Source organism: Triticum aestivum, chromosome 5A (genome assembly GCF_018294505.1).
Source record: "Triticum aestivum cultivar Chinese Spring chromosome 5A, IWGSC CS RefSeq v2.1, whole genome shotgun sequence".
Taxonomy (NCBI): domain Eukaryota; kingdom Viridiplantae; phylum Streptophyta; class Magnoliopsida; order Poales; family Poaceae; genus Triticum; species Triticum aestivum.
In genome coordinates this window covers 176,057,227-176,077,937 of record NC_057806.1, presented here as the reverse complement: position 1 = coordinate 176,077,937, position 20,711 = coordinate 176,057,227, and the positions used below count along the sequence as shown (strand labels likewise).

Here is a 20,711-nt window from a genome sequence, read left to right as displayed (position 1 = left end):
GCTCCCAAGTAGCCTCCTCCTCCGAAAGGCCCGCCCACTGAATTAGGACGAACCAGACGCCACGACGGAGCTGGGCCTGCAACACCTTTGCTGGCTCTGGAAGAATGCGACCATCGGCGGTTGGAGGAAGCGCCGGAGGAGCCGCCGGTGGCTCGCCACGGAAAGGCTTGAGCAGCCCCACATGGAACACGTCGTGGATGCGGGCGCGGGCTGGAAGCTGAAGACGATAGGCCACCTTCCCAATGCGCTCCACGACAGGGAAGGGCCCGGCGTAGCGAGGGCCAAGCTTGCGCTTCGCGCGCGGGTCCAGTGACTGCGTAGAGCGGTGGAGAAGACGCAGCCACACCCAGTCACCCACTGCGAACTCCGCCTCGCGATGATGATCGTCGTAGTAGTGCTTGGCCGTCTGCTGGGCCTGAAGGAGACGCTGACGGACCTCAGCCAGCATCTCATCACGGGTGCGGATAAGGTCACCCGCAACCGCCGTCCGAGCCGTCTCCGGGTCGACCGGAAGTATAGGCGGGGGTGGTCGACCATAGACCACCTCAAATGGCGTCGCGCGCAGGGCGGAGTGATAAGAAGTGTTGTAGCAGTACTCCGCCCAAGAGAGCCAGTCCACCCAAGCGCGAGGCCGATCACCTGTCACACAATGCAAATACATGGCAATGACTTTGTTAACCACCTCAGACTGACCGTCCGTCTAAGGATGGAACGCCGTACTCAGGCGGAGCTGGACACCCGCCATCCTGAAGAGGTCGCGCCAGACATGGCCCGTGAAGACTGGGTCCCGATCACTGATGATCGAAGTCGGGAACCCGTGTAGACGGACAATGCCGTCGAAGAAGGCCCGGGCCACGGACGCCGCCGTGTACGGATGGCCGAGCGCGATGAAGTGGGCGTACTTAGAGAAGCGATCGACCACCGTGAGGATGACCGACTTGCCCCCCACCTTGGGAAGGCCCTCGATGAAGTCCAAGGAGATATCCGCCCAAACCTGAGATGGCACCTCCAAGGGCTGAAGGAGCCCCGCCGGCCTCAGGGTCTCTGTCTTGTTGCGCTGGCAAGTCTGACAAGACCGAACCCAGTCGCGGACCAGGGCACGATCGCCAGGGATGTAGAAGTCGGCGCGAAGACGATGGAGGGTTTTCTGCACACCCTCATGGCCCGCCGAGTGGGCGAGCTGCAACACCTGGTGACGGAGATCATCATGCGCCGGAACAAAGATCCGGCGCCCATGGAGGAGCAGTCCGTCAGCGAAGCGCCAGGGCTCCTCCAAGTCGCCGGCCGCGAGCTGCTGCTGAAGAAGTGCAACGTCATCTGCTGTCGCAGTGGCGCGGCGAATGTCGGCGAATAGACCGAACGATGGCCCGGAGCGGATGCACAGGGCCGTCCCGGCGGACGCGTCGGCGGTTGGCGCGAGGTCGGAATCGCGACGGGACAGTGCGTCGGCCACGGTGTTAAGACGGCCCGGCCGATATTCGACGGAGAAGTCGAAGCCGAAGAGCTTGCTGATCCACTGGTGCTGCGGAACGGTTGACAGCCGTTGATCCAGCAAGAACTTCAGGCTGTAGTGGTCCGTGCGAATGTGGAAGGTCCGCCCCCACAAGTATGGCCGCCAATGACGCACGGCCTGGACGAGGCCAATGAGCTCCCGCTCGTAAGCTGCCAACTTAAGATGGCGCGGAGCGAAAGGCCGGCTGAAGAAAGCAAGGGGCCCATCGCCCTGATGAAGTACGGCGCCGAACCCGGCGCCCGAGGCGTCACAGTCCACCACGAACGGGCGGTCGAAGTCGGGCATCTGGAGGACGGGGCCCGTCGTGAGGGCCCCCTTGAGGGCCTCGAACGCCGTCGTCGCCTCGTCGTCCCAGGCGAAGGCGTCGCGGCGAAGCAACCGCGTGAGGGGCGCCGCGATGAGTCCGAACTCCCGGATAAATTTCCGGTAGTAGCCGGCGAGTCCGAGGAACCCGCGGAGAGCCCGCGGCGAGTGAGGCGTCGGCCAGGCGGAGACGGCCGCCACCTTATCGGCGTCCATAGCCACCCCGTCGGCCGAGATGACATGGCCGAGGTAGGCGACGGTAGGCGTCCCGAACGAGCACTTCGAGCGCTTAAGGTGGAGGTGGTGCGCCCGAAGCTCGTTGAAGACGATGGCGACGTGCTGGAGATGTTCGGCCCAGGTGGCGCTGTAGATAAGAATGTCATCAAAGAAAACAAGCACAAACCGCCGTAAGTAGGGTCGAAGGACGTCGTTCATCAGGGCCTGGAACGTCGCCGGGGCGTTGGCGAGGCCGAAAGGCATCACCAAGAACTCGAAGTGGCCATGGTGGGTGCGAAACGCCGTCTTGGCGATGTCGTCCGGATGCATGCGCACCTGATGATAGCCCGACCGGAGATCGAGCTTGGTGAAGAAGCATGCCCCATGGAGCTCATCCAAGAGCTCGTCGACCACCGGTATAGGGAACTTGTCCTTGAGCGTGAGTGCGTTGAGGGCGCGGTAGTCGATGCAGAAGCGCCATGTGCCGTCTGACTTACGGACGAGAAGCACCGGCGCCGTGAAGGGCGACGTGGAGATCCGGATGATGCCTGCGGCGAGCATCAGGGCACACTGGCGCTCCAACTCATCCTTCTGCAGCTGGGGGTAGCGGTAGGGCCGCACCGCCACCGGAGTGGAGCCTGGTACGAGGTGAATACGATGGTCGTACACCCAGGCAGGCGGAAGACCCCGAGGATCGTCGAAGAGGTCGCTGTGCTGCTGCAGAAGAGAATCCAACAGGGGGTGCTCGGCCTCCGAGGACGCGGCAGCCAGCTGGAGGTGTGGCACGGCCGGCGCGGCGCCCCCAAGGCCCTCCCACCGGATGCGGCGGCCCTGCCGCCAGAATGTCATCGTGAGCGCATCGAAATCCCATAGGATGGGGCCGAGGGTCCGGAGAAAGTCCACCCCGACGATGAAGTCGAAGCAGCCCAGATCGATCCCTGCACAGGTGATGGAAAAGTGTTCGCCGCCGATGGAGATGGGAATGTCGCGGGCGAGCCCATGGCACCGGAGGCGATCACCGTTCGCCACTGTGATCCGCAGGCGCTCCCCGCCCGTCGTCGGGAGGGCTAGCCGACGCATGGTCGACTCGGGCAGAAAGTTGTGTGTGGAGCCCGTATCTAGCAGGGCCACCAGTCGCTCGCCATGGATCGTCACGGGCAGCAGCATGGTCCGCTCGCCCCGGATGCCGGCCAGGGCGTGAAGGGAGACGATGCACGCTGTCGCTGCGGAATCCGCGGCCGCGTCCTCGGTCACCGCAGGCGGATGTAACGGGTCGGGTGAGTCGTCCTCCTCGATGTAGTCGACCGTCTTTAAATAAAAGAGGCGGGGGCAGACATGGGTCGGCGTGTAGGGCTCATCGCAGTTGAAGCAGAGACCCTGACGGTGACGCTCCTGCTGCTCGGCCGGTGACAACCGACGGAAGGGCCGTGTGGCGGCTGGGGGTGTGGCCGTCGCGGCTGGAAGAGGCCGACCCGAGGCTGAGGAAGTCGGCGCTGGCCGACTGGGCTGGCGGCCGCTCCGTCCGAGTGGCTGCTGCAGTGCCTGGGCCCGTTGCTCGAAGGCCCGGGCGTAGTACATGGCCGTCTGGAGGTCGGGGGGATCCCGGAGCTCGACGTCCACGCGGATATGGTCCGGCAGACCACCCACAAAGAGCTCGGCGCGCTGGGTCGCGGAGACGCCCGGCGCGTGGCACGCTAGGGCCTGGAAGCGGTCGGCGTAGTCCTGCACCGTAGATGTGAACGGTAAACGACCGAGGGCCGCCAGTCGGCTCCCGCGGATAGGAGGCCCAAAAAGGAGGAGACAGAGCTCCCGGAAGCGCTCCCAAGGTGGCATGCCGCCCTCGTCCTGCTCAAGGGCGTAGTACCAGGTCTGCGCTGCGCCTCGGAGATGATAGGACGCGAGCCAGGTACGATCCGAAGCGAGCGTCCGCTGCCCTCGAAAGAACTGCTCGCACTGGTTGAGCCAGTTGAGGGGGTCATCCGTGCCCTCGTAGGTGGCGAAGTCCAGTTTGGCGAAGCGAGGGGGTGTCGGCCCGCCGTGCCCGGGGGCGGCCGCAGTCGCCGCCGGCGCGTATGCTGGGTCGGGAAGCGCCGAGGCGTGGCTCGCCGAGCTGGAGGGTTGATCAAACCGCAGGGAGGGCGTCGGGTGTTCCGGCGCCGTGGAGTAGACCGGGCCCGGAGACGAGCCGGTCGCCCAAGTGGGGATCGACGATGGTGACGGTGGAAACTGCACCTGGTGCAGGGGCCGACCCGTAGCCCTAGGCGCGGGTGGTGGTACTGTCGATGGCGACGGCGCCTGGTGGAGTTGCTGCACCGGCGCCTGCGGTGTGGGGGCCGGCGGTGGCGCCGGAAGAAGCTGCTGGGTCGGGCCCCCCAGCGGCGCGGTGGAGGCCGACCATGCTGGCCACAGCTGTCCCGCAGCCGAGTAGTGCGGCAGCAGCAGCGGCGGTTGGGACGCCCCTCCGTAGGGCGCCTGGAAGGCCGGGGCGGGCCACTGTAGCGACGGCGGCCCGTAGGCGGCTGGCGCTCGGTGGCGGGGGCTGGTTCCCGGCGAGGTAGAGGGTAATACCCCTGACCGCCTGGACAAGCTCCCGCAGGGTGCCCGACACCTCCTCGGGCGAGAGGAGCGGAGGCGGGTCCGCCATGATGGTGATGGGCGCTGTCGGTGTGGTGGCGGTGGTGCCAGATGCGATCTCCGCCATCGCGGTGGAAGTGGGACGGAGGTGGATGGTAGCGGCGGCGGTGATGGAGATTGTGACATGATCGGCCTGGTGTCTCTGGATACCAAATTGGTAGGACTAGGGTTCCTACCGGCTCTACCGCGTAGGTTGTAGGGGCAAGGAGGGAGTGGACGCGGCGAGGAACGGGCGCGCCGGCGGCAGGGCGCCGTCGCGGCTTGGGTTGAAGGCGGCGGCGGCTTGGCTGCAGCGGCTAGGGTTTCCGGCTCCTCTAGGAGCCGGGCAACAAAAGATAATAATAGTCTTTATTGCTTGCCTCAAAACGATGTCTTACATGAGTATTTATAACTTTAGCCTAAGATAACTTTCCTAAGATAACTTGCCTAAGATAACTTGTGGGCCAAGCCCCTAATACTAATGCCCGTTGGGCCTTTTCCTAGAATAGACCAAGCCGGTCATAACAGGTAGCAGCTGCGCGGCAGTAGGTCGTCGGATGGTGAGGGGGATGCCCAGGTAGGTGAGGGGGAACTCGACGATCGGGCAACCCAGGAGCTGGACGGCGGGAGCAGCCTCGTCGGCCTCACAGCAAATGAGTGTGGCAGCGCTCTTGGCGTAGTTAACATGCAGTCCAGAGGCCTGGCCGAACAGGTGCAGGATGGCCTTGACCGCTTCCATGTCGTCGGAGTGGGGATGGCAGAACAGGACGACGTCGTCCGCATACAGCGAGATTGGCGGGATGGATCTTGTGGGATGCAGTCTGCGCAAGACTCCCATGTCCGCAGCACGCTTGAAGAGTCGCCCAAGAATGTCCACGGCGAGGACGAACAGCTGAGGTGAGACGGGGTCGCCCTGGCGCAGGCCCGGTAATTAATACAACTTCGAACACCCCCCGTGTCCTTGAGGATTGGTACTAATATAGTCCGCCTCCATCTTCGGGCATCTTGTTTGACCGAAAAATGAGGTTGAAAAAGCTTAATTAGCCATGCCATCGCCGTGTCTCCAAGGCCTCTCCACACCTCAATGGGGATACAATCAGGGCCCATTGCCTTGCCTCCTTTCATGCTATTTAGAGCCTCACTGACCTCGGGCTCCTGGATTTGTCGTGCAAAACATGTGTTCGTATCATCAAAGGAGTTGAGTTGTCCAGCTCAATGGTAGAGCTCTCATTCTCTCCATTGAATAACTTGTCAAATTACTATCGCCATCTATTCTTGATCTCCTCCTTAACCAGAAGCCGATCTACTCCGTCTTTGATGCACTTGACTTGGTTGACATCCCTCGTCTTCCTCTCTCGGATCTTGGCCATCTTATAGATGTCCCTTTCATTTTCCTTCGTGTTTAATCATGGGTAGAGGTCCTGACTCCTTGCGGGGCATACACGCTGATAACATTGAGAACCAAGTCCCCAACGACCAGCTTGGATAATCCGCCCTCTTGCCTCTTGACGTCTACCACTCCATACTTGAGGCTCTTGTTGATCAAGGTGCTTACTTCATTTCTGTTTGTAGTTGTCCCTGTATACCGCAACTTGAAGCCGGTGTCCTCTACCTCCTTCGCCGTCTGTCCCTTCCATTTGGCTTCTTCAACGCATAGGATATCAACGCCTCTCCTCACCGCTGCATCCACCAACTCCCATAACTTACCCGCCGAGGACCCTACGTCCAGCTACCAATGCAGATCCTACTAGGCTCAATTAGCTTCCTTAACCTTCACACTCGTCGAGTCAAATGCGAAGAGCCTAGCTCATTTTTTACTACACTCGGGCGTCAATGTAGCGCACCACTAAGGATGCGGCGACCTGATCCTTGACCACATATCACTGTATCCAGATTGAGATACGGGCGTGTCACCAAGGGGGTGATGGCCGGTCCTTGCCCATTTAACACCACACTCGGGTTCCGATATGGCACGTTGCTAAGAGGATTACGCCCCAATGATGTACTTCTGGGTTTCATCTCCATAAGAATGGCTGAGTTTTGACGTTAGCTCGCCAAGCTTATCACAACCCTCCTTTACCTGGGTTTGGGACCGGCTATGTTGAGACCACATAGTCGGAGACTTGGAGTTATAATTTCGGAGAAATGGTTTCTATCCAGAAAGCCCAAGGTTTTGGTGAAATTTCTGACAACAAAAATGCTAGCAGTAGACTGTTCGCAAAATCTTGGCCTGAATAATGGTAAATATGTTGGATAGTACATACCTTTAGTATCGCTTGGATATTTGGTTTAATTAATTTCTGCATGCAGTATCATTAATATCTACTATATTCCTGAATGAACTTGTCTTTTGGCGTGGTCTGTTGTGGCGCCCTAAGTAAATATACCAAGTTAAAACATGCTAATTTCTTAGGTTAGCAAACTGTTCTTTCTATCAATGCATCCAGAGATAAGTTTTGTGTTTTCTCAAGAGAGAAAACCCTTCATATGCAATCACAACTAAACACCCAAGACAACGACTCATGGTTATAGACGAGTATAACAAAGGATGCAACCAACACAATCACCGGCCTTAACTCCACCCATCCACACCATGCCTTTACACTGTCGATGTGTTTAGGCATTGGCCACCTAGACTCCTGAGCCATGCCGCCCGCCTAAACACATGTCAAGGCGTCAACCATGGCAAGGCGTCAACCATGTCACCCTAGGTTGCAGTTTCAACATGGCGCTGGCGCCCTGGAATGTATGTGCGCCAAAGCCATGAGCCGACGATGGTATCCACAATATTCAGTGAGCCTCCAAATGGTGGTCCCCATGGGCGCAGCAGCAAGCTTGCCTTGCCGATTCCCTGGCTGGTGTCAAATTTGCAACAACCACGTCAAGACACAGCAGCGGACCGCCAGGATCGCCTGCAGCCATGGAGGCGGGCAAACCTTGCTGACCCACCGCCACCGGCCACCGCATGCTGACAGAGGACACCACTCATGTGTCCAGAGTGTGCCCGGAGGAACTGCTTACGCTTTTGAAGCTGTGGCCCTGTGCACAGGCCTTCCGCGAGTAACTCCCGAAGAAGTTTGCTCGCGGCCAGTTTAGTGGTGGAACGCTGAATCTGCGGCATGCCATTGGCGTGGCCCAGGTGCTACTCATGAGCTTGGATCCACCGGCGGCTTTCCGCCTGGAAGGGCAGGAGCTGCCGCAGCTCGGTGGCTGCCCGCAGCAAGGAAGGACAACACCACTCCATGCATGCACAGCTTGCCACTGAAGGTGGCGAGGAGCCACCCTGCCACCACCGCCACGCCACACCAACTGCGCCTGCGACAACCATCCCGGGGAGCAGGGGCAGTGTGAGGACGAGGAGAGGAGCCACCCTGCCACCAGCGCCACGCCACACCAACCGCGCCTGCGACAACCATCATGGGGAGCAGGGGCAGTGTGAGGACGAGGAGAGGACTCATGGGAGAGCGCAGGAGAAGCCCTACTGCCGTCACCAGCAGTGGCGACGGTCACAATGAGAGGGAAGGAGGAGCGGTGCCTATGTGTTGGCCCGTGAGCCGCCTGGGAGACCGAAGTTTTTTTCTCCTCCTACCCGCATACTTTAATTGAAGGTTCTCTGTAGTCAGAACCATTCTCTTACATCTGAAGCGCACTTGCAGATATGTGTAGTACCATCATGATTATGTCCATATTTCTTGTAGGTCTCACTGAGTCTATATATGTTTCCCACAAAGACGAGTACACGGAATTCGAGCATGCATCACTCAGACAGCTATATCAATCAAAGGTTATAATTTTGCTTTTATAGATTGTATTATTTTCGAATATTGTAGTTGGTCACATTGATGTACTTGGCAGATGGCTGAATTAAGAGCCGAGGCCAAGCAACAATCTGAATCAACTGGGTCAATTGGCCGTGCAAAAGGAGCATCCTTGAATACCTCACCCCAGCAGCTGATCTCAGTTACTGTAGTGACCGAATTTGTTCGTTGGAATGAGGAAGCAATATCGAGATGCACACTGTTGTTTTCTCAGGTGAAACTAATTTTCCTTGTACTAATTATTAATATGTTCCTTGGTAAATAATTTCTGTGTTTGCATTAAGCTTTTGAAAATTGATATCCAAAATAGTTTCAAGAATAATACAATCTATAAAAGCAAAAGAATAAACATGTTATTTTAAGCCACAAGGCCTTGGCCTGTTATTGGCAAGGCCATGTTTCTCCTATAATCTGGAAGTTAATTTCATAGTTGTTCAACTGTGTTCTTTTATTACATAAAGAGACCAATGTATTGTTTTCTGTTTGAACCTACTCTACTTTTCTCACAGTTATAATCTTTTGCAGCCTACTACTGTTGCAGCTAATGTCAGATCCATATTTGCGTGTTTGCTTGATCAAGTAAGTAAAGAACCATGGGCCAGTAATAACATATGGCAGTCTTCAAAGTATGATGCTAGTCTAATGACAATGTTGTTTTGTTATATAGGTCAGCCAATATTTAACTGTTGGGCTTGACGGTGCTAGAGAGAGTTTGAACGAGGCTGCAGCTATGAGGGATAGATATGTTATTGGGACAAGTGTTAGTAGAAGGGTTGCCGCGGCTGCTGCTTCTGCTGTATGCCTTCTTTTCTGTTCTTTAATCTACTTCTAGTTTTTGGCCACGAGGCACATCTGGTCACGGACATTATCTGTGGATGAAGGAGTTAGCTAGATTTAAACTATTTGCAGGCAGAGGCGGCGGCTGCTGCTGGTGAGAGTAGCTTTAGATCCTTCATGATCGCTGTGCAGCGTTGTGCCAGTAGTGTAGCTTATCTTCAGCAGGTAATTTGGCTAAACATGCAACCTAGATTGCTAGGTGATGAACCATGCTGATTTTATCCTTCTCCTGTGTAGTACTTCTCAAATACTATATCACGTCTCCTGCTGCCTGTCGATGGTGCCCATCCATCTGCTTGTGAAGATATGGGATCGGCAGTATCTGTTGTGGAGGCTGCTGCTCATAAAGGACTGTTACAATGCATTGATACAGTCATGTGTGAGGTTTGCACCTTCTCTTTTCCCTTTTCATGTCCAAACAAATTTATGGTGCCATGGGAATTATACGTACTGTAAATCAACTATGGAATAACAAAAAGGTACTGTGAACAAATAATGAGGAAAACTTGCGAACTGTTATTTATGAGTTGATTAAACTATTGAATCAACAGACTAATGAACAATGGGTGATATTATTTCAAATTGATCCCATGCATGTATTGTAGTTTGGTGTGAGAACTTGCTTGTGTATGGTTCTGAGGAGTAATGGCAGGGGGCTCACCTTGATCAGTGTCATGCCATGTCACCGCAAAGGCTTCCAGTATACCGGATTTTGGACATTCGGACTGGTCTGCGGACACTTTAGGGACTTGGTTGGATGGCAAAAGTGGTCCGGACACTGCGGTCCGGACATACGGGAGGTTTGAGGGTCCGCTTTGGAGATGTCCTTATACCTTGAGCAACCGTCTCTTCCACCGTAGCTTCATGGAATCTGTAATCTGTTCTTCCACTTGTTCATCTGGCATAAAATTTGCATTCTCTCCTGCTGCATAATTCACTTGATCTTGATGAGCGGTCTGTGCCGAAAGGTTGCCACTTTCACGAGTACTTGGATTAGAACTAGTGCCACATTTACGGCATTAAATTGACACTCAAATCACTACATTGCATATTATTACAAGCTATTCTAAAATGCTACTAAAATTCAGAAAATATACCTCTCCCTTTGTATTTGCTAACCCCTTTCCCTTCCTTTCCATTTTCTAAATGCTAGTCTGCTAGTGGCACCGTGTGCCACTGGTTTCTGGTGGGTGGTGGCGGAGCGCTGAGAGGCCGAGCTGCCGAGCTCCACCCTACAGCCGGGCGGTGGCAAATAGCCAGGCGGTGGTGAGTGGGCCAGTAGTGGCGGCAGCGCAGTGCACCAGTCGGCGGTCACTGCCTCACTGGGGCAGTAGAACTGCGACTCAGGGTGGGCGGCTGCATCGATTACTAAGTCTCTGGATGAGTTCTCTGGCGACGATGAGGTAGGCAACACTAAGAATCGGCGAGGGGAGGGGAGCAGGCGAGCGGTGGCTTGCACACGTCGGGCGGGTGTTGTGCATCGCGTGCACTGAACAAGCGGTAATGAGGGGAGGGGAGCGATGTCGTATACTGGTCGAGCGGCGAGCGGAGGGGAGTGGCGGCTTGCACTAGTCGTTGTCGAGTGATTTAGGTCTTGCTCTCTCGCCGCCAGACTCTTACTCATGGGGATGATGTAAAGAGACGTGGTCATGTGGGGGTTTAGGGCCAAAATAGCCAGCTTATTATATGGTAGTATTTTTTTTCTTCTGAAAATTCTGGGTGGCAGCCAGACTCTTACTCATGGGGATGATGCAAAGTGACATGGTCATGTGGGGGTTTGTGGGCCAAAATAGCCAGAATATTATATGGTAGTATTTTTCTTTCTGAAAATTCTGGGTGGGCCATGACCCACCCTCCATACCTTCCACACTCTCTAGGTCTGCCAATGGTGGATGAAACAGCTGATGGAGAGGCGGTGGGGCTGGTTGACTGGTTTTCCAAGGATCTGGAAGAAATCCGCAACTAATCAAGTTCATGGCGCCTAGGACCAGTCCCACCAGAAGGCCTGTGCGTCGATCCTGAACACAATGGGACACACTGGAAACATGAAGAGAGGTGCCATCTGCTGCCTGAACATGGAGAGGAGTATCAGGAGAACTAGGAGGACAGGTGGAGTCCGTTGTTATGTGAAAAGAAGCACCAGAATCTGGAACCCATGGCGCTGATATACTTGTAGGTGGTGGTGGTGTGAGGAAGACCTGTGTGCAGAGGCAAACATACAACGAACCAACGCAACCATCTCTTGCTCAGTGGGGAAGATATGAGGGCCTGACTGAGAAGAGTCAGTGGAGCTCTGCTGACCTCTCTTCATGTTTACCTGAGCCCGTTTATTATTGTAGCAGTTCCGAGAAGTGTGCCCTGGTTTACGACAGTAGCCACAGAAGAGACCGTAAGGAGTGCCAGCTCAGGTAAAGCCTCCAAAAGCGATGGTCAATGTCTGCTGACCTCTCTTCAAATTTAGGATGAAGGCGTCGTAGAGACAGATCATCTCTGTCTGAGCTCGCTGCAGCTTACAGCGATGACAAGTGTGACAGACATCAACACCCTGAGAGTCAAGCTGACGTCATGCTGTAGACATCAGGCGAAAGAAGTCACCCATGGTAGCATACATCTGCTGCAGCGACTGAATCTCCCTGAGAATGCAACGGAACATTGCCTCGTTGTGAGGCTCACACTGTTGCTGAAGACAAGCCCACATCAGCTAGTAAGTAGCAAGGGACACAATGTCCATCGAAAGAACATCATCATGCTAGTAACAACAGTGGCCTTAGTCTGAGCATTATCAAGCAGCCAGGTTCGTCTAGGTCTCCAACGCTGAAAGACAAGGATGTTCTCCCGAGCGGCATCATCGACATCCGGCTGGATGACATGCTCAGCTGGTGGCAAAGTGGGTCAAGGCGGACAGGGGCGGTCGACCATAAGAAAGGCCGAAGCCGCTGGCCAGCCATGTGAACTTGCATTTGCAGCCCATACTCTGGGAAGTTATTGCCATTGAAGATGGCCAGTGGTCGCGGAATTGTAATCATGCCTGTACGGGAGGCACCATGGAGCCAAGAAGGCTGGGGGGGCAGCACTTGGTGCTGCTGATTTGGGATCTGCAGGACGTGCTGCTGTCAGGGAAGCAGCCAGCTCGAGGACGATGGATGGCGGCCGGGATGTCAAGCACAGTGGCTGCCGGGCAGCATATCTGCTGCATTGTAGAAGCAAGGGCCGCACACTCGGCAGGGTGCAGCAGGTGGGGACGAGATTTCCCTTGGGTGCACTGGCGGCTTGATGTGGAGCCACGAGGCGACGATTGGAGGGTCCAGGGAGCGATCAGTGGAGAGAAGGGTGAGTTAAGAGGCTACAGTGGCACAGCTTTGGTGGGCCGATGGAGGCTGGGCAGTGCTGTAACCCTAGCCCTGAAAATATACACTTCAGTACATACGAAAATAGAACCCTAGAAAGGAGAAACTACACAGCTAACAGTTACACTTGACAATAATTATCAATACCATGGGCAAATAACGAACGAAAGGAAACTAATGCTCATGGTACAGTTAATAATGTTTTTCGAATTGATCGTGTACCGTATTTTTATTAACTCGGGCATGGCTTAGAGGTGCGAGATTTGAGCGCTCACCCTAGATTGGTCATCTATGCCTCCAACCAAAGCTAAGAGGGCTACATGTAAATGAGTGAGCTCTTGAAAACTTCGTTTATTTCTTGATTTATGATGAAATTAGACCTAGCTGGCATATGCAGAACGAAAACAAGTACTCCCTCTGTTCCGAAATGAACCACGACAAGTATTTCGGAACGGAGGGAGTACTTTATTTCTTCTTTAAGTGATTGCACTATAATGAAATAATTACATTATCTTTAAGGGATTGATGTCCAATGCTACCTTAATCTTTTATGTTTAACTTTCTTCTAAAGAATATCACTTTTTGTCGATTTGGTTTGCCAAGAGTAGGGCCGACTGTGCTGCAGCATGTATGCTACAGTACTTGCACCAATAACATAATCTGTCAAACTGTATTCATGTTGGAAGCTATGAGTTGATACGGTGAATTGATGAATATAATCCCCAATTGCCTCGATAATTGAATGATTTACATAATTGACTGGTGTCACAGGGTATTTTTCAGTAATTTTTAGTTCATAAGCATAATGCCTTTTGCTTTGCTTCCCAGGTTGAAAGATTGTTATCTTCAGAACAGAAAGCAACAGATTATCGGTCACCAGATGATGGAGCTGCACCAGATCATCGGCCAACAAATGCTTGCATAAGGTGCTCATTTGTATATTTGTGCTTCGCATGGTCCAAGATAACTAAATTAACTAATCTATCGTTGTTGGTTTATGCCAGAATTGTAGCCTACCTTTCTCGTGTTCTCGAGGTTGCATTCAGCGCCCTGGAAGGTCTAAACAAACAGTCCTTTTTGACTGAATTGGTATGTCACTAAATGATAATTCTTCACTCTCAAGCGATTGGTTTTCTTTTGTGTACGAATATGCAAATTCACAAGGTCATGCAGAACTAATATACTATGGATTCAAGAAATAAGGATAGGACATGTTTTTTTTCCGAGGAACTGGATAGGACATGTTTTTGCATATTGCATCGTGATGCATGCACATGGTTTTTAAGGTGGGAATGCGAAATGGTGTGATGCCTTAGGGTGTGTTTGGCTTTTAGCCCAACCTTGCCTTGCCAAAATTTTGGTGAAAGTTTGCTAGCCCATTATCTGCCAACATTGGCAAGAAAATTGAACTAGTGTGGACAAAATAGTATTGGCTTGCCAAAAAATCAGCTATGCTCAAAACAAATACCCAAGTTTTTGGACCAAAATATTGCTAAGGTATCTTTTGGGCACAATTCAAACATGCCCTTAGAATCCTAGGAGCAGAGCAGTTAGCAGGGTGAGGGGCAATTTAATGATGAATCATGAGGGAAGAACCAGTGAGTGCAAGCGGAGCGAATCCCAAACAGCAAAAGAGCAGGACAAAGCATGAAATATCATGCACCAAACAGAAAATAAGGAGCACCACCAAGTGCACACAAAAAAAGCAGTGCACGGTGCTGGACCTTTGAGCGCTTGGCGCGCCGTGGTCTGCAGCGCGCACCCTGTTACATCTTCTGTGATCAGACTATGGAGACGATGGCTCATCTCCTCACAGGCTGCTCCTTCTCGCGCATGAGGTGCTTTCCTGGATCTGATTGACGGCTCGGCCTCCCGAGGCAGGGGATGTCTCCTTGGACTGGTGGCAGGCTGCTTGCCTCTCGGTCCAGACCTTGGTCCGAAAGGGCATGTCCTCAACCATCATGCTGGTTGCTTGGTGCATCTGGAAGCACCGCAATGCGATCACCTTTGATAGCGCACAACTCAGCCTATCCAGCCTCCTTGACACGATTAGGACGGAAGCCAGAGCATTGGGCGACTGCGGGCGCGAGCGGCCTAGCTGCGTTGGTCCCGGCTGCTGATATGGCTGGCATTTAGTGGCATTGGGTGCTCGTCTGTGAGCTTGTACAAACTCTTCTTCTATCAATGAATCAAAATGCAAGGCTTTTGCGTTTTCTCAAAAAAAAAAAGCAGTGCAGAGAAGAAACACAACACTAAACACACCACACAGCACAAGGCAACAAAACGACCCAGAGGCTCAGATTTGAGAGCGATTCATGGGGGCTCAGATTGATTTGAGATCTGGCAGCGGTAAGCTCGAGGTCACCATGGGAGGACCTTGATGGCTGGCGGCAGCAGCAGGATCTCGACTTCCTCTTCTCCTATTGTGTCACCTCTGCTCCAGGAGCAGCCACATCAATAATGCGGCGGTGAATGTGTGGCGGTAGTTACTTACGCTGCCGCCATATGATATACTGCTAAGTTGAGGGCAAGACTTTATCATCTTAGGTCCTAGTACGCCTTAACACTGAAGCGACGCCTTGAAAACCATGTGCATATTCAGTACTCCCTAGCATAACTATGCTAGATGTGTCTTTGAATCTGTTGTATGTATTGAATCAAAACTCGGGCAAAGGGCATCTTCATGTTGACATAACATGTTTCACTCTGCAATTTCTGCACTAGTCATCATATCAAAATTTATGATAGCAACTGGGTGTTTTAAATTTTTATTACAAGCAAACACATGGAAGTGCCTGAGACATCTCGTGCAAGCACTATACTGTGATCTAATATACCAAGTAAACACATGTAACAGTGCTCCAATATTGATAATGTTCATCTGTTTGTGATTCTTTACTCAATGTTATATTGGCATGGTAAATATGTACCATAAATAACTGAGCTGTGCCTTAGGGAAACCGCTTGCACAAGGGTCTGCTTAATCATTGGCAGAAGTTCACATTTAGTCCGAGGTACTCTTCTATCATCATATGAATTATCTTTACCTTTTGATCTTTTTATTCATATGACTCTTATGTTTAGTACTGCATTTTGTAACATCAGGAAGGCTTGTGCCCTATCAGGAACAACAACAACAAATTTCGCAGCACCATCCTCGCAAAAAGAAAAAAAAACATAACACTATGCAATGTCAAAACTTGGGTCAAACTACACATTAGGAGAATTTATGCCTCCCCACCCCTCCAAATTTAATAAAGTCAAGGTGGACGATGTGTGGGTGGCATAACCATACTTGTCTGTATTGCTAGATCCCATCAATTAAGATCTGTAGTATCCGTTTTAGGGTGATTTTGCCATCAAATACAAAATTTACTCTGCAAAGGATATTAGAAGTTATACAGCTGAGTATGTAAACTTATGCCAGGTAATATTAGCTTGAACAAATTCATGCTAAATCACTAGTCAATTACCTATATTTGTATGGATAAAGTTGGCACCCTATAGTCCGAGATAGCCATGCCTTATAACATCCTTATATATGGTCTAACATATTGTTATTCACTGCATATGGACTATTGGCCAATTGCCCGGTCAGCCCAGGTTGGTGTCTAAAAGGTTGTCTTTCTTGGCTGAGCTGATTGTACAGAGCAATGTTTGTTTTTGCAGTGGTGGGCTACGGTTGAAACGTGACATTACTGAGTATGGTGAGTTTGTCCGTAGCTTCAATGCCCCTTCCATAGACGAGAAGTTTGAACTGCTTGGAATGTAAGTGTGTTTTTCTATGTTCTTTTCCCCCCTGATGTTTTGTCTGAATTTTGTCCTTGACGTTTCTTTGCATTATGTGTTTGCAGCATGGCTAATGTCTTTATTGTTGCTCCGGAAAGTCTAGCTTCCTTGTTTGAAGGAACCCCCAGCATCCGGAAGGATGCTTTACGGTAGGGACCTGACTCCCTGCATATATAGTGAGACGTCTCTTTTATACCACTGTTTGATAAACTTGCGGCTAAAGTTGGGATCTGAATTACAGGTTCATTCAACTCCGGGATGACTACAAGACAGCAAAAATTGCTTCGATGCTTAACAGTATAGTGTCTGAATAAAATTCACTTGAAGGTTGATGATTGTCAAGCGGTGGAACGCTATGAAATGCTGCAGGGTCATCCCAATCTATTTTGACCATCAGTGTAGCCTGTATAATTGAGCTTCAATATTATGTTAATTCTTTTGGTTCCCTTTGTTTATCTGTTTCTAACTTGTTCTGCCTTGCTGAATCTTAGTTTTACATGTGCGGGTCCATGAAACCCTTGTAGCAAACTGGATAGACAAGCATTATTTTTGTCTAGTAATAGCATTATGTTTGCGAAATGCCTATGTTAGTTTTACCTCAGACTGGTCACAGTCGATGGTCAAGCATAATTAGGTATCGTAACATTGTTTTTTTTTTTTGAAAGAACCGGTGAGCCACCGGCATTCATATATTAAGCAGGTAGAGAGCGGGAAACATGTTCATGATCAAGTGATCATGGGTGGTTACAAGAGGTTGGTTTCGAAGACCCTGAACACCAGGGCTGAGGAGGGATATCCTGCTGTCTAGCCTGGATCTCCTAATGGCGTTGCCAGGCATTTGGCCCCTGCTAGTTTCCAACTCTACATCTCTTCTTATCGCTGTGATCACAGAGCAGATTTGGCTTGGCTCGTGTCTGAAAATTCTGTTGTTTCTCTCCCTCCAGATGTGCCATGTGACAAGGAAGATCATTGTCTTGAGCTTTTCTCTGAGTCTTGGTCTTGATTGTTGAATGAGGCTACGCATGATGCAAATGGAGGAGGTGCTGTGATCTGAGGGGGCGGCAAGGCGCTGTAGCCTGTCACATTCATTCCAGGCCGAGATCCTTTGCCATATTTCCTTACTGACCGGGCACTCTCAAAAGAGATGTACTGACGTCTCAAGATTTCTTGTGCAAAGAGCGCAGAAGTAACCATTCTCCCATTCTCTGCGTTGGAGTCGATCGTTGCACCAAAGACGGTTTTTGAGCAAGAGCCAGAAGAAAACTTTTAAGTTTCCAGGTGCCCATGTTTTCCATATCAGGTGTTTGTCGTCTGTCTTCTGTAAGCTGCTGAATTGCTCTTTGTAAGCAGATTTTGCACTGTACACGCCCGCGCTGTGAAGATGCCAGGAGATTTTATCATCCACTTGTGGTTGCAGCGATATTGCTTCGGCCCGCAGTGCTCTCCATAGGATGATGAAGCTGTGAATCAGGTTCTCGTTGGGTCGTATCTTCATGTCCAGCACCCATTTGTCATTTTCAAGCGCATCAGCAACGCATCTGTTTTTGCCCCGTGATTGCTTGAACAGTCCTGGAAACAGAGTGGCAAGGCTTGGAGAGGTGATCCATGGGGATTGCCAGAAGGAAGCTGTTCTGCCGTTTCCAAGAGTTACAAAGGTTGCATGGTCAAACAAGGCTTTGTCATCCTTGTCACAAGGTAGGTCTGAGCCCTTCCAAGGTCTGTCTTCAGTTTGCCATGACAGCCACAACCATCTGAGTCGCAAAGCGTGAGAGAAATTCTATAGGTCATGGATGCCTAGGCCTCCGTATTCCGTCGGCGTACAAACTTGCTTCCAGGCAACCTTGCATTTGCCACCAGTAAGCTCGTCTTCTTGTGTCCAAAGAAATTTTCTGCGGGTTTTATCAATCTCTCTGAAGAGAAGCTTTGGTGGCCAAAGAACAAAGAGCGCAAAAGTTGGGATCGCCGAGAGAACGCTCCAAACAAGCACTCTTCTCCCTGCGATATTCATCAGTTTATGCTTCTAGCCAGCTAGACGAGCTCGGATGCGGTTCAGGATGAACTGAAAGTGAACCATTTTGGCACGTCCGAGGCTTATTGGTAATCCCAAGTAGCGTATTGGGAAGGCAATAATCTGTCCGCTAAACGCATGCAGAACTTCCTGAAGGTTAATGTGATCACAGCGAATGGGTGTGATGGTGCACTTGCTGATGTTGAGGTGCAGGCCTGAGACTTCCCCAAAGCTGGTGATGATCTGAAACAGTTTGTCAAGCTCTTCCGAACTGGGTTTGCGAAGATGACAACATCATCAGCGTACATGCTGGTGCGCAGTTTCAGTTCTCTTCCAGGCAACGGGGCAAGAATGCCGTCGTCAGCAGCTTTTGTTATGAGCCGGTGGAGGATGTCAATGGCAAGGATAAACAACAACGGGGACAACGAGTCTCCTTGCCGCAGCCCACGGCGGTGGATGAGAGGGATGCCAGGGTCGCCGTTTAACAGGAAAGCAGATGAGGATGATCTGAGCAGCATGGCAATCCAGTCCCTCCAGCGGCTGCTAAAACCAAGCTGCTGTAACAGTTCAAACATAAACTCCTAGGAGACCGAGTCGAAAGCTCGAGCAATGTCCAGTTTAATCAGCAAGGCAGGCTTCTTTTTTCTGTGCAACGATCGAACTGAGTTCCTGACATAGAGGTAGTTATCTTGCAGGCATCTTGATTTGAGAAAAGCGCTTTGAGCTGGTGGTAGCCTTTATTTTATATAGAACACGATTACTGCGTGCTGCCCTTGCGTTCGCGTTGCCCACTGCTGGCGGCACCGGGGAAACCCTAGCCACGTTGCAGCACTCTTGCTCTCCCCACCCGCTGCGTCGCCATCGAAGGGGATGCAGGCGAAGCTGTGCACGCCCTATGAAGGTGCCGGTAGGGCGTCTTTCTTTTGGTTGGTAGCTGTAACGAATCTCGTGTGCTGCTTGGCGAAGCTGTACACGCCCTATGAAGGTGCTGGTAGGGAGTCTTTCTTTTGGTTGGTAGCTGTAACGAATCTCGTGTGCTGCTTGTGGGCCGGTGTCCCTTGCGGCAGCAGGGTTGCCCTTGGGCGGTGCTTGGTGGTGGTTGGCGGGATTTGGGATCTTGCATCTCGCTCTAGGGGCTCGATCGCGGTTGTGCTGCCTTTGGCCGTGGGAGCATGGTGTTGAGCAGGCTTAGCTTCGGTGGCGCTGGTGGTGCCCTGCCTCTTCTCGAGTGGGTAGAGGTCGGCGGTGGAGGTGGCTGGAGATGGTCCTGGCGGAGGTGGGCCGATAGTGGACGGACTCGGGCTACTCCTGGTCGGCCTTGGTGTGCGCCCTAATTTGTTGTTGTTTTCCTTTGGGCAAGGCGGTGGTGGTGCTGGCTCGATCCGGGTGGGGCTGTGTTGCCTTGTTCTAGATTTGGCTGGCCCGGCGGTGGCGGCTGCTGTGCTATGATGCGACTCCTCCCGCTGCGGTATTTGGCATGCTTGAGCAGCTTTGATGGACGTTGGGTTCTATTATCTTGGGTTGGGAGAAATACATGCTTCGCGATGAAGCTAACAATGACGACCTATCTTGGGTTGGGAGAGATACATACTTCGCGATGAAGCTAACAATGACGACGCCCGCGAGCGTTGTCCCCTTCATGGAGGTGTTGTCTTTGGCCTTGATCTAACTCCCTTGCTCGTGCTTGGGGGCCTTTGCTTTGACCTCCGGACCAGGTGGCGGTGGTGTCATGGTGTCGTTCCCTTCTAGAAGGCGTCGTCTTGTTTCTTGAGTAGATGTCGGTTATTGTTTTGGGTGAGGTTCTCTGGGACGCAATTTACATAATCAACGACGCTCTCAACAACACCTTCCCTATGTTTGCCTAGGCCCTGCGGCCCACCTACCGACTTCTCTTGGCAATGGGTGGGGGTGCGTTGGTTTGTGTGTCCTTGGGTCTTGGTCACGCTGTATAGGTCGCGACATTGGTTGTGGCTTGGTTGCTCTGTGGCTTGCCTCATTGCCATTGGCACGAGGTTGGACTACGAGAAGCTTGTATCATAGTAGTAGGCATGGTGGGTGTGTGGTGGATGTGGAGGCTAATTCTTGAGATTAGTGTTGTAATGGTCCAAAGATGTTGTACCCGGCTTCTTTGCCACTTCTTTAATACAATGATACACATGCTTTTGCGTATTCTAAAAAAGGAGATTACTGTCGTGTGGAAGGCTTGCAGTGTGACGGAGACATTTGCATGTATACAGAGATAAAATGATTGCCAAAGATAAACGAAG

The 20,711-nt window shown here is 52.0% G+C and overlaps 1 protein-coding gene across 1 annotated transcript in view; it reads left to right on the top strand.

Annotated features, from left to right (window-relative positions):
* Positions 1-17,037, top strand: part of LOC123102746 (exocyst complex component 5) — a 29,233-nt gene extending 12,196 nt beyond the window's left edge. Inside the window, exons 13-24 of the mRNA XM_044524176.1 lie at positions 8,344-8,429; positions 8,501-8,677; positions 8,989-9,042; positions 9,131-9,259; positions 9,373-9,465; positions 9,538-9,684; positions 13,476-13,573; positions 13,652-13,736; positions 15,603-15,661; positions 16,317-16,415; positions 16,502-16,585; positions 16,678-17,037. Coding sequence (XP_044380111.1) covers positions 8,344-8,429; positions 8,501-8,677; positions 8,989-9,042; positions 9,131-9,259; positions 9,373-9,465; positions 9,538-9,684; positions 13,476-13,573; positions 13,652-13,736; positions 15,603-15,661; positions 16,317-16,415; positions 16,502-16,585; positions 16,678-16,750 — 1,184 coding nt within the window. The 3' untranslated portion in view covers positions 16,751-17,037. The remainder of the gene's footprint in view (positions 1-8,343; positions 8,430-8,500; positions 8,678-8,988; positions 9,043-9,130; positions 9,260-9,372; positions 9,466-9,537; positions 9,685-13,475; positions 13,574-13,651; positions 13,737-15,602; positions 15,662-16,316; positions 16,416-16,501; positions 16,586-16,677) is intronic.
* The last annotated feature ends 3,674 nt before the right edge of the window (positions 17,038-20,711 follow it).